The following is a 16,636-nucleotide window of genomic DNA, read 5'->3' on the forward strand; positions in this document are numbered from 1 at the left end:
TGATGGTACAGATTTGAGTTATTTCTGTCATGGTGATGTTCTCTGCTCTTCATTTGTGTGATCCAAGGTGTGAAGTAAGCTAATCAGAATTCCTATTCCGTCTCCTCTTTTCTTATTCTAACTATACTTGTGGCTCTTGCACCCCCCCTCTATTTCTCTATTTTTTTTTCCTTTCTCTTGACTTCCTTTATGCTTCTCTTCATATTTTTTCCTTGTCTTTCTTCTCCTTTGAAAATAATAATAACCTAACAACATTGATCTAACTGATATGATCAGAGCTTATAAAATAGAATCTCACCCCTTACTGACTTGAATATTCTTATTATATGTATAATTAGTTGGTGTAACTGGTACATAAGCCATTTGAAATTTATTGCAATTTAAATAATCTCTTTCTGTTGCCATATCAGACTAAGAGAGGACTCGTATACCACGATGCAGTGGGATTACAATCCCAATATTTTCATACAGTGGAAAACTGAAAAAAAAAATAATCCTGTGTGTTTTACTCACTGAAAGTTCACTGTCTTAAGGACCTGGAATGTAAAAGTTGTTCTGCTCTTAAACTTCTGTTGGAGTGAAGTGAGGCTCTTTATGAGATTGCAGTTCAACTCCTGCTGACTTTTTAAATGAATTGGTAAACGCAGAAGAATGAGGGAATATTTGTGAAATAGAATGGGAAAACAAACTATATAAAAAGAAAGAGAAGGTGCATGCAGGAAGGATAATGTGGAAGAATGTAGGTGATTAATTCAATTACTTCATATATATGAAGAACTTTTGGTGACAATGAAAACATTTGCTCTGGAAATACATGCTCCTGCCTCCAGCCTGTGCTTGCAGCAGTGATCCTGAGTCCCAGAGGCACAATTCTGTGTGTGCTTGAATTTTGGGGCCTAATTCTAAAGAGCTGCTGAGCCCAGTCTGTGGCATTAGAAGGAAAGCTGCTCTATGTGTAATAAGGTGTGAACATGTGCGTATTGTCAGACAACACCAGGTAGACACCCAGGAATGTACTGCATAGATGAGTTGGTAACTCACAGTCTTTAGACAAGATCATAAACTAAACAGAAATGTAGTTTGACTTAGATGTATTTGAGCTCAATGTGCTCAATGTGCTGACCTTGCAGAAGAGAGCCTTTGCCACTGCAGGCTCTTGCTCCTTTTAGCTTGCTACACTTTCTAAATGAAGGGTGTTGAAGGTTCTCTCCTGGCCAGCATGAGGCAGGTCAGTGGCCACAGCCCAACACCTTGACAACTGGTCCTACCTCTTAGAAACACCTTCACAGCCAACGTCTCCTGGAATCCTCCTTGTTCAGACCAGCAGTGCAGCAAACGGAGAGCAGTAGTGGAAATTAAGTGGTCCTTTAAAGACCAAAATGCTCCCCTTCAAATCTTCTGGGCCAATTTATTTTCTTAGGTAGACATAGATGGTTCCCACTCAGTTTTGCTGCACTTGCTTATTATTATTATTATATCTCTGTCCTGCGGGTGCTGTGTTGCTTCCACTGGGGTCCGCGTGTACTCATTTGTGGGGTTCTGGAAGCAAGCCTGGATTATGGCAGTATGCTTTCAGTGGTGTAACTGGCAAGCTGAAACTGAGGCACTCTGCAGGGGGCTTCAGCACTGCTTTGTGGCAATACACAGATTTGGTGCCGGCTCATTGGGCCTGCAGCTTTTTGTTCGTAAGATTTGAGCCCACCTGCCATGGACATATCATTTCTCTGACTGCTTTCTGATATTTTTTTTTTCCTGGTATTTTTGGTATTACTATCACTGGCAATTGTGAGTCTTGTGTGGTTTTGGTTTTTGTTTTTTGCATTTCTTTTTTTGGAGTGGGTGCGTTTAATTTTGTTTTAATTTTGAGGTGACTGGAAATCTTTAAACAAATTATTTCAGATAGAGAATCTCTTCTCATTTACTACAAAACAAGAAATGTTTTGTGACTGGATTTGGTTTGGTTTTTTTTTTTTGTTTTGTTTTGTTTTTCTAGAGGAAACTGATATTGAAAACAGATATTTCCCATCAGAATTTTCATTTCTTGGAATAAAATACATTTTCCATCAGAATATGTCAGATACTGAGCTGTGCCAGGTCTCCAGGGTGTCCTAAAAAGACAGAGGAAAAAATTCAGTAGAAAAAGAATAACTGCCAACAGAGAAATATTTGGTTCTGCCCTACAGTTCCGCCGTACTGGAGAAAAGCTTTTCCTGGGGTGGAAAATGAGAGCAAATTTCACTCTATAGAAACTGCAGAACCCTTCCTGCCAGATGGCTGCAGTAAGTCCCGGATCTGCACATTTTCCAGGGGTGAACACGTTTTAGACATACCTCAAGGAACCAGCTCGTCGTTTCACAGAGCGAGTGAAACAAGTGACGAATGGCTGCGCATGTAGCATGGAGCCAGCTCAGCAAAGGGCTTCCTATCATTAAAACACATCTGCCTCTGTTCTGAGCGGGACATCACAGCCCTCCAAATCTTGGAGTATTTCCTTATGCACAATAGCAGCAGAACTAGTCCATGTGTCTCAACCCATCAAATCCTGTTCCTCTTAATCATATGGATTAAATCAGCTACAGTGAGGAACATCAGTCCAGCACCTCTGGCCTGAAACTGGGGGGTTCCAAGCAGTGGAACCGATCGTGAAAATGCAGCGAGGTGCAGATGGGTGCTCACAGCTGCAGATGCTGATGTTTATTTACAACAGCGGGACGAGGCTTGGTGTGCTTCTCCATGAACCGCTATGACCAGGACGGGCCCTGCTCCTCGGGATGCAGGTGGAACGCCTGGCAGCCCCTCGGCTCTATCCTCTACCTGCAGCCGAGCGATGCAGGAGCGTGGCTGTGACTACAGAAGCATACGGGCTTTGCACTGCTCCGGCTCGGATCGGTGCGGGCACGGCTCTAGCCGCCTGCCCCGCGCAGGGCCGTGCCCCCCCAGCACCCCTTTGGTGGAACCGTCCGCGTTAGCGGTTCTGGGGACGCGCTCACCCCGGGTTCCAGAGCTGACACGGGTGTGCCCGGACAGCTCGGCACAGGGTGTGATGGTGTGCCTCCGCGCCTCGGCCCGACGAGGCTGTGAGCGGTGCACCCTGAGGCCCCAGGCTCCTCTCCCGTTTGCGTCGCTCTCCGTTTTCCCCTGGCTGCCTCTGTGCTCTGTCACCGAGTCCTTGGCGCCCAGCGGCTGGTCGAGTGGCAATCGGGCGGCCCCAGGAGGTCTGCCGTGCAGGGATGGATGGATGGATGGATGGATGGATGGATGGATGGATGGATGGATGGATGGATGGGGGGCTGCGAGGACGGACAGACGGAAGGCTGGGAGGGGGGACGGCAGCCTGGCGGCGTGCGCCGCTCCCGGGGGAAGGGCTGGGGGCCGGCTGGGGGCCGGTGGGTGTGACCCGCGCTCCCCTCCGCAGCCGCGGTCCGCCCCGCTCACACGGTGCCCGAGCCGCAGAGCGAGCAGCAGCGCCGCGTCCTCGCCGCCCGCCCCGCCATGCCCAACTTCGCCGGCACCTGGAAGATGAGGAGCAGCGAGAATTTCGACGAGCTCCTTAAAGCGCTGGGTGAGCTCGGGGCTGGCGGGCGGGCTGGGGCGACGAAGCGATGGAAGGGAACCGGGTGGCCGGAGCAGTGCGGTGCCCGATGCCGCCCGGGAAGGCTCGGGGCTGCGGCGCGGGGAAGGCTGAGAGCCCTGCCCGGGGATCGCGGGGCGGTCTCACCTGCGAGAGCCGGCGGCCCTGCCCGGGGATCTGCCGCACCGCTCTGCCCGGAGCCGCGGCTTCTCCGTGCGGGGCTGCGGCGCTGCCTTTCGGCCCCCCGCCCCGAGCCGGACCGGTGCTGGGCGATCTGGCGAACTCAAGCTGTGCTTCCTCCCCGCTTCGCCTAGGTGTCAACGCCATGCTCAGGAAGGTGGCGGTGGCGGCCGCCTCCAAACCCCACGTGGAGATCCGCCAGGACGGGGACCAGTTCTACATCAAAACTTCCACCACTGTCCGCACCACGGAGATCAACTTCAAAATCGGGGAGAGCTTCGAGGAGGAGACGGTGGATGGCCGAAAATGCAGGGTAAGAAGAGAGCTGTGTGTACGGTATCTCTGTGTGTGTGTGTGTGAACGCTGAGAGGTGCAGACCTGCTGCCCCGGCTGCGAGAGCCGCTGTGTCTGCCCAGCTTCCGTACCAAACTCCTCTTAGATAGGATTAATGCATCTGCTGTCCTCCACCTTCTTCCTCCTAGAAACGCTGAGGGGGCATCTTGGTGATTGCAGCTCACCTCACCTAACATCCTCTGACATGCAGGACAGAGCAAAGCTGAAATCTGAAGGTAACGGAGCATGACAGGTGTTGAGGGCATAGCTGAGTATCTGCTTGCCAGCTCCCTGCCTGCCAGGGCTTTGTCCAGCTCTCTTTACCTCCATCTCTCTTAAAGACCTCACCCACAGTGAAGGCTCTTCCTGGTCCCCCTCCTCGGTGTGGACATGGGGAGCACTGGAGTGAGAGACACCTCAAGAGTCAGGATTTAGTGCACAAACGTGGCATAACCATTTTCCAAAAATCAGTTGGACAACTTCACAAACGGTTCACATTGGTTATTTGGGGCTGAAATTATCTGTCATTCCTTTGCAAATTCATGTTTTCAGATTGCTGGTTGGGTAAATCTTTAGCAATGTAGGACAGACTTCCAGACAGTCACACCAGCCACAGTTACAGCGTCTCCCTGTACAGAAGTGCATCAGAGGGAGTGTTTGGGGTTTGATTCTCTGTGTAAGCCCCTGCTCCTCTCCCCTTTGTAAGCCTCTTCAATGGCTGTGGAGGGGATATAATATTGTTAAGTCAGCAGGATCTGATCCTGGCTTCTTGCTGATGTAGGTACGTGGGATCGAGGGTACTGGAGAACTGGGCTCTGATGAGTGCTGTCTTTCAAAAAAAGTTAACAATGATGAGTATGTAATCCTTTACCCAAGTACTTGACTCACTGACATTTATAAGATTGCCTCAGAAAGGTGTGTGAGTAAAGATCAGAAATGTCCCAAATAAAGAATATGGTTTTTATGATAGCCTGTGCTGGTGCAACAGCCTATTAGCTAAGCTATCATCTCTGCTGATTCTTGGGCCAGCTTCTGAGACTGTTTGAACAATTAAAAAATCAGAGTAAACTTCATATCTTCAGTGCAATTGTTGTGAATTTAAAGTTTTGACGAAGAGAGGCAGATATTGGAAGATGGTGAATTCTTAAATCAACCCCCTTCATCTCCAGGGTGAGTTATCATATATTTAACAGTTTGTTCAGGAAATGTTGCTGGCTGTTAATTTGTCTTGCTCAGCAAAAGTAGTTTTTTCATGTATAATTCATACACAATAAATGTGACCTGCTTTCTAGAGGAGGATTTATTGCTGCAGATGGAAAAACAATAATTATGGCTGTAAGCTTTGCAGGTTAGAAAAGTCTGAAAGAAATGTGCTTTGTGAAGTAGTAAATTTTTTCCATGTGTTGTGAAATTATTTATAGTCCAGACTCAGGAATTAGTTGTACTGTTGGATTTATGTGGCCAAGATGTGGCCATGGAGCAGAAATTGACAAATACTAAAATGATACTTTGGAATATAATTTGTGATACCTGGAAAAATTGCTAACTGGTGATAGGCTGTGATACACTTCATGGGCTGGAGGGTTTTGTTCTGCCAACTAACTTGATCCATTGTTCATAAAACAAAGAGGAGTCCAGTGCAGTTCAATGAAAGGCATAGCTTCTATAACTGCCACTTGAGGAGGCTTGTTGGCTTAAAAACCTACTGGTTTGGAATAAATATATAAGGTGAACAGCTAAATTTAGATCAAAGGAAAGGGTTTTTTTAATGTTTTCCCCCTCAGAGCGTCTGGGAAGTGTTAACTCCATTTTATGCACACATATGTGCACACATGTTTGTATATAATCATGGACTAATGAACGTCTCCCATGTGCTAGTTGTAAAGCAATTACTCACACATTCATTAAGGGCATCCTTCTGCACAGCTGTTCCATTGCCCCACAGAATAATAGTTCAGTGCTAGAATGGAAAGCAACAGAAAGTCAGGGCTTGCCTATTTGTGAAAGCTAAACAAAACCCCATATTTTCTTAACTTGTTTTTCTGTGGTTTCATAATCATTATTCAGATGCTTTGAAAAACGCCCGAGGGTATTTTCAATCAGCAGACCTAGAGCCTTAAAAAAGAAATACCACAAACACTGGAATTCTAACCAAGTTCCTGTAATGGAGCTGTAGCTGTGATTTATCCTGGGTCGTTAGTGCAATATCTGCTTAACATACAGTTAACTTGGCTTGGTGCCACACAGCACGGAAGGTTATAATGGCAAAGGCTGCATTATTTATCACCACAAAATGATACACAGTACTCTTGATGCTTTTACTCTAAGGGGACTTCATAGGGACAAGTAATATGTCACATCAAACCAGTGTGCCAAGGTATTTGGCAATGTGGGCTCTGTATTATCATGTTTCTAAACAATGGTTTTCAACATCAAGCGATTCAGGAGAACGGCTTTTGAGTTTGGAAACAAGTGCTGATTTACACTGAAAAGACACATCTACAATTACTTTGCTATTACACACTTATTACAATAATACCTTACAACTTAATTTTGATTTCATCACTTTCCACTGGTCCGTTTCCCTTTGCCTTTATCTGTGTTCTACTCCTTTACAGCAGTTATTCTCACTGCTGCTCATTGTTGCCTCTCTGCTTCATGCTGCTGGAGAATATAATTAATGCTATTCCTAATGGTTTTCTTGCCTGCAGAGTTTGGCCACTTGGGAGAATGAAAACAAGATCTATTGCAAACAAACTCTTATTGACGGAGATGGTCCTAAAACATACTGGACTCGAGAATTAGCTAATGATGAGCTGATTTTGGTAAGAACCTCTAACCCAACCATTGCGTGCACCGTGTTAACAGCTTTTTGTTGCTACGTAGCATGGCTTACTCCTTTTCTTAAATCTATCTGGAAAAACTGCCATTTTCATAATTCTCTACAGTACAATTCACACATCAAATCTTTTCCTTTCTTTTTCGTATTTTTTTTTCTTTAAGAAAAAATGCAAATTTATGCAGGTTCTCACTTGCATTTTATTGCTGTATCTTTCACCATGTTTTCACTGGTAGAATAATCATAAGTGGGCCACTCCTGCTCTCTGCATCCACAGTAACACCAAAGAATTTGTTTGATTTATTGCAGATTTTCTCTGGTGAGAGAGAGATCAAAGCATTTGACCTCATTTCTGGAGAACCTTCTTTTTATAAGCATGTGTTTAATGTGTTGCTTCTCATACACAGGCACATGGTGTACAAGAGACATGTGGCATGTTGTTGGTATGCTCTAATCTCATTCCGCTTATGAAGAACCACAATTCCTTCCCACTCTCTGCCACAACCCCCTACTCCTTGACCATCTCTCAATCCAGTTCAGAGCTGCCCCATGAGTTTGCTGCAGATACGCACGTTTGCACATTTGCTGTCAGCCAACATCCCCCCGCTCCTTTGTGACCTTCCATATGGCAGCAGGGTTACTTCAAGCATTTGCAGTAGCACCTCTGCAACTGCCTCTCCATTCGTGCCATGAATCATGAGCAGTTTCTTTATTTATATTGTACTTCTGTTAGAGTTGAGTTCGCTCTAATGTATATTTCCCTAGGAATCCATTCACATTCATTAATTAAATGACATCCAGAACTGAATATAGACACCATTTTTCAGAGTTACATGTAACACAGTTCAGCTCAAGTTCAGAATCTTTTATTTTGCATGTTCTTTCAAGTGAATTCTGGATAAATCAGTTGGCTGAGCTGTTGTGCCTCATTGGTTTGGGCATGGAAGAGATGCTGCTGGAGCAACAAGTAAAAAAACATCAAACAGGGAGTTTTTATTTCAGACTGTCAGACTAATTAAACTCCTGCAATTTAAAAAACAAACAGCCTCCCAAACGCTTCTCTAAAGCAGTTGGAGCTCTGTTTTTAATAGTGCATATGAAACAAAAACAGGACCCAAACCTAGCCAAGTATAAATAGAAAGCTTTTAAAGTATTACTGTTAGCCCCGACTTCTTGGAACTGTTTATCCACCCCTTATGAGAAAGAGTGTGCTGCTGGTAACGAAGTGGAACTGGTTTTTGCTGAAATAATACTGTAATTCTGGATCATTTATTTTGAATTAATCACTGACATCCTTTATATCATCCCAAAGTTAAGGAGGCAAAGTACTTTGATTTCTGCTTCATCGTTATATAGAACGTACCGAATAAAATGAATTCTCAACTTTAATTTTTCCAGCTTTCTAATACATTTTTGTAGTTTATTACTTAACAATAAACTGTGGGGCAGCTGTTAAGGAAAGTTCAAGCAAAAAAAGCAGTTCAAAGCAAAGCAGGAAAGGCAATCAGAACATATTTCCCTCCAGGAGTCAGCAACATGAACGTACCCAGCTGGGGTAGAAGGGTGAGGCTGGTTGAGAAAGCAGAGCAGTACAAAGATTCCAAAGCCATCTAGGTTTTTTTTTTTCCTCCTGCATAATCAGTCTGTTGAGCTTTTCTGAATTAATTCTTTTTCAGATTAGGATGTGCATTAGGAAAAAGCTCCTCCTTATTAGTATTTTCAGTTATAGGACCGCTAACAACTTCTGAGAAGTGATTTTTACTGGTTCTCTTCATTGCCACTGAAATGTACGCATTCTTTCTAATCTGTATATGTCTATACTCAACTTTCTGCCATTGTGTATTATGTACATTGAAGAATCTAAACAACATTCCTAACATTTATTTTTGCAAATACCGATGAAGCCACCTCCTAGAAGAACCTTCCTTTTGCTAGGCAAAATCCCTCGAGCCCTTCAACATCAGACAAGTTATTTTTGAATCATTCTTTCAGTGCTTCTATAAGCCCTTCTAATTTATTTCCTTTCTAACCTATGGATACCAGAATCACACATGCTGTTCTGCTATCAGTCATACCAGCACCTGATGCAGTAGCAACTTCATCTCCCCGCTCTTACCTGAAGACTTTCTTAATTAGCTTTTGGAAACTCATGTTCTGCTGATCATGATCCCAGGTAATTTTCCTGGCTTTTGATTCCCTGGACTGATCCCTTTCTCCTTGCCTGCAAACTGGGATTATGTTTTGGTAGGATTTTACTGTGGCCATTGTGAAAACATAGTATTTGCTTCCAAGTGGTCGAGATCATCCCCCCTGTTTTTCACTATTTCGTATGGTATGCAGTTCCAGTCTTCTGCCTCCTTTCTAAAGCATAATGGCCTATTTTGCTTTGTTAAATATTGGGCCAATACTTGGTCCTCAAGACATAAAATTTCAAGTCCCTTAGCATCCAAATCTTTTAAACATATGAGTCAGGATGTTCAAAATGTTCTGACACCCTGAAGCTCAGTACTGAGGTGTTCCAAAGAGTAATTGTAGTGAGTGTGAGGTCTCTGCTTTGTTTGGAGAAGTTAAGTTCGCCAAGGTGAATCCATGTGGGAGGCTTTGTGTTTGAAGGAGGGCAGAAGGGAGTAAAGGAAGCTCGAGTTCTCTTTCCTGTAGCCCCTAATTTTAGAAGCCTGGAATGTTCCATCTAGATCATTCTCTTTAAAGGCTAAACTACTCAAAGGGTTTGCACGAGGTGCACCTCTTGACTCTGACGGGGAGCAAAGTAGGAATAGGAGCTCTTAGTGGGAAATTTGGGGATCCCTTTCGAGCTTTTGCTTCTCAACTGTGTTTGCATTCATCATCTCTCCAGGCTTTAACTTAGATTATTTTATCTCATGCTTAAAAATCCTCCTTGTGTATGAGTCTACAGACTCGTGTGTCTTGCTTCTTCCAAACTGATATCACAGTGGGATGTCATTGTCTTCCCCCCCCCTTTCTCCCTTGATCATCCCAGCTGTTTTAGGGATCCTTAGGGCCCAAAATTCACTCTCATGTAGTTTTGCTCCCTGCATCAATTCAAATATTTAACAGTTCCCATCTTCACACTTCTCAAACCTTCTTAATTACCTAAGAAATATTTTCTCATCCTTTATGGGGAGACCCTGTGATGTAGCAGTTTAAGAACTCCGTAAAGCTGATACTTTTCACACCCTCTGCTCCTGCTTCTCCAGCCAAAGAATTCTTTCAACAAGTCATCATTCTCCTTCCTAGCTATTAATGCATTTGCAGAAGAAATCAATAAAACTCATCTTCTGTGTGCAAAAAGTTGCAGTAAGGAATCTAAACAGTGTTAGGCTTCTCAGGCATTAATGGAAAATAGGCTTGAGGCAATAGGTAAGGAGTGAGGAATGGGTTTCACTCTGCTAATAGTAGCTGCATAAATCTTGGTGCTTTGCTGCATAATTTTTAATCTAATGTGCTACATGGCTGAGGGGGATCATTAGATTATGACATTTTCCAAGTGGATGTGCTTTTCTTTCCAATGCAGCATGTTCAGTAAAATGCATTTATTATCACATATTAAAAAAAAACAAACAAATCATTGTTGAATTGTTATGACTATCATAGATCTAAAACAGAAACCTTATTACTATGTAATTACCAGTCTTTTCTGGATTTTGTCAGAAGATTTTTCTTGTGTTCTTCAAAGATATTCCCCTGAAGAAGTACGGTGGTCTTTCATGGCACGTGATGCCCTCTGATACATGATGCTGGGAACAAACTATTCAGTTAGCAAAAGTTTCCTTTAATTTCAGGTGCCAGTTATGTTCATCTTCACTTCTCCTGAACTGCTTGCAGAATGGGGAATGAGATGACTCTTATTAGTAGCATAAATAATACTTGGCTTGTATTATGGGAGGCTTAGAGCTAAAGTCCCACTGGAAGAGTCCTTTTAGCAGAGTGAGGGATTTATGACCAAGCCCTGCTTTATAAAAAAGGTGCTGCAAATGTACAAGAACATTCCAACTGCTTTCATCAGTGATGTTAATGATAATCTCATCTGATGCACATGCCAGGATGGCAGTGCTGCATTTTTAGAAGTAGCAAATAATCCAGGTTAAAAAAGGAATGTTCAGGCAAAGGAGGATGATAAGGATCAAAGTCGAGATTTGCTTGTTGTGACTGTGTCATATTATTGGACGTCAGGTCTATAAAGCATAGGTATCCTTGTTTACCACTCAGCTCAGAAGCAACTTGAATTAGCACTTGGGCAATCAAGACTGGAATCTGACACAAAAGTATGTATTTCATTTGCCTGTCTGAAAAGTAAGATCTGGGATTTAGGCTATTCTAACATCTTTTTCCCTCCCTTTTCCTTTGTAGTCATTAATATTTTTGCTCTTGCTGTGTGTTTTAATCAAGGACACTAATGAGCTATCAATCACTTGTGTAAGTCAGAACAAAAGGTTTGCTCTTACAAGCTTAAAGGATGCTGCTTCTGAATGCTAGCTGCTCAAATGAGAAACATTTCTATATTTTTACTCTATCTGCCTCAGTGCTTTCATAGCTGCTCATGCCTCTTAGATTTTAATTTAACCTATAACAAACATTTTAAGTGGATGGTTACTGAAGAGGATCTTTAAAAACAGCCTTAGACCACATTTGACACAGTTCATGTATCACACAGGGGTTCTCAGAATCAATTATAGCAAGGGTCAAAGATCAGCACATTAGGGGGAGTTCAAGCATGGTTTGTGTTCTCCTTTTCCTTCCCAGAAAAGTCACGACATGGTTGATTAAAACTGGTGAACTATAGAGTTTAGATGAGTGAGTGAACATTACTAAATGATGTTGCTGGATTCTAAAGTTAAACATAGCAGGTGAGAAGTGCAGATTGGGAAATATATTTTTCAGCTGAAGGGTGAGATTTGTGATGTGCCTAAGCCTTGTATCAAACAATGTTCAACTCCCTAAGTAGTTTAAGCTGTTTTTTAAAGTTCTGGAAGAATTATCTTAAACACAATCAGTTATCAAAAGGAGGGACACCTCATGGAGGTCACTGGGGGTTTTTGCTGCTGACCTCGCTAAAAGCAGCCTTGATAAAAGTTCTGAGACCTGTGATCGTGCACACATGTGTGTTGCATTTACCTAGTGCTTCACTTTAGTATTTACCCCGAGGAGATTTAAAAGGGGAACTTGTAGACCTGCAGCCCTTGCTCACCAGTACAGCTTGATCTGAGGCATGTCCCAAACACAAAGCAGAGAAAGAAGCCAAAGCCTTCTATATGGTGGATGCATCTGACCCTGTGGATGGCTCGTATAATATCAGCTGCAGCTTCAGTGGTTGCTGGGAACTGGCTTAAAAGACTATATTCTTATCTCTGCCGTTCATTTGCTGCACTACTCCGAGGCAGCTGTATAATACAGCAGTTCTCAAATACAGATACCTTGATGAATGACCTGATTTTGCATAGTCTTGTCCTGCAGAAAGTGAAGTTGTATGTTGGATAAGCTTGTTAGTAGCATCCGAGTTTGAAAATGAGGGCTGCATCTTCTGTGACTGTTCCCAAAACAATCAATCTCCTTGAAAGACAATGGCACTCAAGAGGAGAAAGGAAATATACAATATGGCTTTCTTGTGAAGATTTATATTTTTATGCTGCATAACGTTAGTTTGTCATCGTGGATGAAGTGTCATCATTTATAGATACCTTCATCTTGTTAGGGAGTGTTGCCTCTGTGAGTGTACACACGGAAGTCTGCACGTGCAAGGCCTTTTCTGGGAATGGAAAGTGCTGTTCATTCATGTAGCATCTTCTCCATTTATTTGCTGATTATTACTCTGTTTGTAAGAGGTGGCTCTGCAGATCGGTCAGTCATGAGCAGAGAATGGGATTTTTGCACACACCCAGGCAGAAGTAATCTTTCCCAGGCGATTGCTTCAGTGACAGTTTTCCTGGTGGTACTGTCTGCTCCACGTATCACAAAGGTTCCGCAAGAAATGTTTGAAAAGAAGGCCTTTACAAAGCAGATGGACTCGTACAATAATATATACTGCCCTGTCATTTTCAGTTAGTCTCTAATGATGTCAGCACTCATGAAATCTCGAATGAACTGGAACAGATGAATCTGTTGGATTATCCCCATGTACAGCACTTTCTTTGCGGTGCCTTTTTGGACTCTTTTAGCCACAAATTATGACAAGCTAAGTGAAGAAAACTCTTCTGTAATTTACAATCCTCTGTAAATTGCACATTTAAAATCCTGTTTTAGATTTAGATAGAAGCCTTGTAGCATTTTGTAAGATTAGTGGGTTCTTTGCAATCTGATGGGAGTGCGGTGTTTGAAAATCCTGCATCTTCTCATTAGTTTGGAATTTAGCTTGGTAGTGCTGCACTCCCTTGAGCTGATCTGATGAAATTTCACCACCAATTAGCCAGGATTACCCTCTCTGCTTATCATATGAAGTTCTGATCTTTTCAGTCATGGAAGTCCGTAAAGTCTGCTTGTTCTGACAGGAGCTAGTGCTTCATTCCACTCTAGAGTTGGACACGTAAGTACTAAGCTTACCCCTGATAGAAGGATGTAAGTGTGAAGGATGTAAGAATAACAGCCTTTTGTTTCGGATCTTCCCCTGCACTTGGGCCCAGCTGTTCATTAGACTTTTCTGTGATTAACCACAAGAAAAGGAATGCAGCAAGTTTGAATGTGTTCCTCTTTGCGTGGCTTAGCAACATGGAGTTTTATCAACAATGCTTGCAAGTTACATTAAGAGAGGGAAACTCCTTTTACATTTAAACCACATACATAACAATGACAATCACAACCATTTCTTTATGCACTCCAGCATGGAAATAAGAGCAGTGAGGACCCAAACTTCACTATGCTTAGCAGTGCCTGATTGTAGCACAGGAAGGCAATGACTGCCAGTGACTTTCTAGTCTACACAAAATCTCAAGCTCTGCATGGTCTTGATTCTGACCGCCTGTCTCCAGGAAAGCTCCTGCTAAAGTAATTGCACATTTGTGTGTAATTTTGGAGATGCCAGAGGAAGCCAAAGGGAGGGTGTTTGCAGCTGCTGCTGTGGGCACGAGGGCACTGCTGCATCCTTTAGTGTTCGTTTTCAGACATTTTCATGTAGAAGTTAAAAATGTATATGAAGATTAATATGATCAGCTCTTTTTACGCATGGAAACAAAGCCTGCATCTTTGTTATTTCTCTCCATCCAAAATACTACAAGGCTTTTTTCCTCAGTAAAGTGAATAAAATATGTGCCAGAGGCAGTTTCCAAGCCAAATCCTTGTGAAGAAATATTGGCCAAAGCAAGCATAGGGAGCATAAAAACAAATAATGTCCAGCTGAATTTTCATAACACTCTGGGGTAGGTCTTAATTATATTTTTCAGTGAGACATTGGCAGTTCTTACAGCCAAGCATCCCATCTCGCAGCTTGTTAGCAGTGAGCTTGGAGCTGGCGATGTCAGTGTAGCTGAGCATGCAGTGTGCTTGTAGCTCTTTTGCAGGCAGTATTTCCTCATTCTTGGACGCTTATTTCCTTTATGTTTAATTGCTTGCTTTGATTTTAGCCTAAAGACATAAAGTTACACAAAATGATCTTGTGTTTAGGTGGCTTTCTGAGGCAGCTGCCACAATCTCTGTCGTGCCTAAATGTCCTAATAATCCGTACTGCAATATGACTGCTGTAGAATTGTCCTCTAAGTGCAGTACTGCAGAATGAAAAAAAAGACAACACAGGCTTTCAGATGCATATCTAAAAACTCTGTTCCTGTTCATATTGCACGGCACAGTACCAACTCTAGTAAGTGGAAAATCCAAGTATGCTGAGGCACTGAATCTGCCGCGAGAAACAGGATGATCATAGAATCAGCGAATATCCCAAGCTGGAAGGGACCCATAAGGATCACTGAGTCCAACTCCTGGCTCCACACAGGACCACTCAAAAATCAGTCCATGTGTCTGACAGCATTAAACAGACACTTCCTGAGTTCCGGCAAGCTGGGTGCCATGACTGCTGCCCTGGGCAGCCTGCTCAGTGCCTGACTGTCCTGTTCCTGATCCCCAACCTGACCCTCTCCTGTTGCAGCTTTATGCCGTTCCCTTGGGTTCTGTTGCTGGTCACTGAAGAGAGTAAATTAGCCCCTGCTCCAATGGTAATGATACACAGTCTGTATTAAGTCAACAATTCTCAGATGTGCAGTGATCAAGCATTTGTGACATTTCACAGTTTTTGTCACGTGAAATGAGTTCCATCTCCACTACATTTTTGTCTATTACATGCCCTCATTTCAGACCCCTACCTAGCTAACTAATTCACTGGTTAGATCAGTGTATCCTGGAAGGAGGCTGTGATTGACGCAGCCCATGTTACGTCTTGGGAGAGAAGGTTCCAGTAGCCAAGCATGGTGTGCCAACATCTTGCAGCAGCATTATGCTCACAGGTTGTTCTTATACACTCACCAATGTTGCTTCAGTGGCTTCATTTGAACTACTCTGATTTACACCTGCAGATATCAAAGAATACCTTTCTAACATGCCATCCAGTCTGACTGCACCCCCAGCATTTCCAGTTCAAAGTGTTGCAATTGTTTCTAACTATAACAGCAGTACATTCCAAATTCTTTTTCTTTTCTCATGTTTATTTATAAATGCATGCCAAGAAACTATAGAAGGACGGAATTTCTGAGTCATTTATCATTCTGACAAAATTCATGGTGCCTGGGAAATGAGGTCACCTGCAGTGCACTTCTTGTCCAAAATGATTCCTTTCTTCAGTTTCATCTGTCAAAAGACATAGGAAATTGCATTTCTGCTGTAGATCTACTGTAGTAAAAGTAACTTTAAAAATGATGTTAAGTGTTTACTGGTTCCATTTGTTCTGATTGATTTCTTTTTCTTTTCCAGACCTTTGGTGCTGATGATGTTGTGTGCACAAGAATTTATGTAAGAGAGTAAAAACATCCATTTACTTGTCACCTGGGATGAAGTGGAGAGCTGTGGAAAGCCCCAGTAGAATGAGTATTTGTGTGTGCTGTTACTGATGCGGTGTTGTATGTGACCGTGTGTGTTATATCTGAATCTGTATCCTGTTAAGTGTATTTTACTTTATTTTTCATCACAGATGTTACTCCTTTCTCACTTTTATGCGGTCATTTTTTTGCGTCTGCTTTGTATTCTGTAGTTGTCATTTGCAATGGTTTTACCAATTATTAAACTTATTGGGCATAACTCACAGCTGTTTTGGGGTGTTTTTAATAGCAAACTCAGCAGTGCTTTGATTAGGATTGAAGCACTTCTTCACCTCTGTGGAAGTCAGTGTGGAATTTCAGTGCTGTTGGCCAGACTTTTGCAAGCTGCAGGTTGCTTTCTCAAACCCAGACGCCTGCTTCTTTCCTTCTTCTGACCTGTCACTGTGCAAGGGGCATCCAGGAACAAGTCCTGTGAGCCCTGGGGCTGTGATTTGGCAGAATGAGACAAGACCAGGAGAGCTCTTTGCTCTTTCTAGTTGCATCTCTGGAGGATGATCAAGGAGAGAAACTGTTTTTACTTTGAACTGGCAGAGGTTTGCTTTCCTTGTAGAAATTCTCACTAACCAAGTACAAAGCACAGCTGTATTTACAGGACAAATAATGCTGTGATCAAAACTATTGCTTACTGTCATCACACCCAAACGCATCAGACCTGATCAGAGAGCCAGGAGAATCTGGTAG

At 43.0% G+C, this 16,636-nt stretch overlaps 1 protein-coding gene across 1 annotated transcript; it reads left to right on the forward strand.

Annotated features, from left to right (window-relative positions):
• Positions 1-3,492: 3,492 nt before the first annotated feature.
• Positions 3,493-15,881, forward strand: CRABP1 (cellular retinoic acid binding protein 1; the record flags this gene model as incomplete). The annotated part of the gene is made up of 4 exons (XM_079540899.1): positions 3,493-3,562; positions 3,886-4,064; positions 6,796-6,909; positions 15,831-15,881. The coding sequence occupies 4 exons, from the start codon at positions 3,493-3,495 to the stop codon at positions 15,879-15,881; spliced, it is 414 nt and encodes a 137-aa protein (XP_079397025.1).
• Positions 15,882-16,636: the final 755 nt, after the last annotated feature.

This window comes from Tetrao urogallus (assembly GCF_951394365.1).
Source record: "Tetrao urogallus genome assembly, chromosome: 11".
NCBI lineage: Eukaryota > Metazoa > Chordata > Aves > Galliformes > Phasianidae > Tetrao > Tetrao urogallus.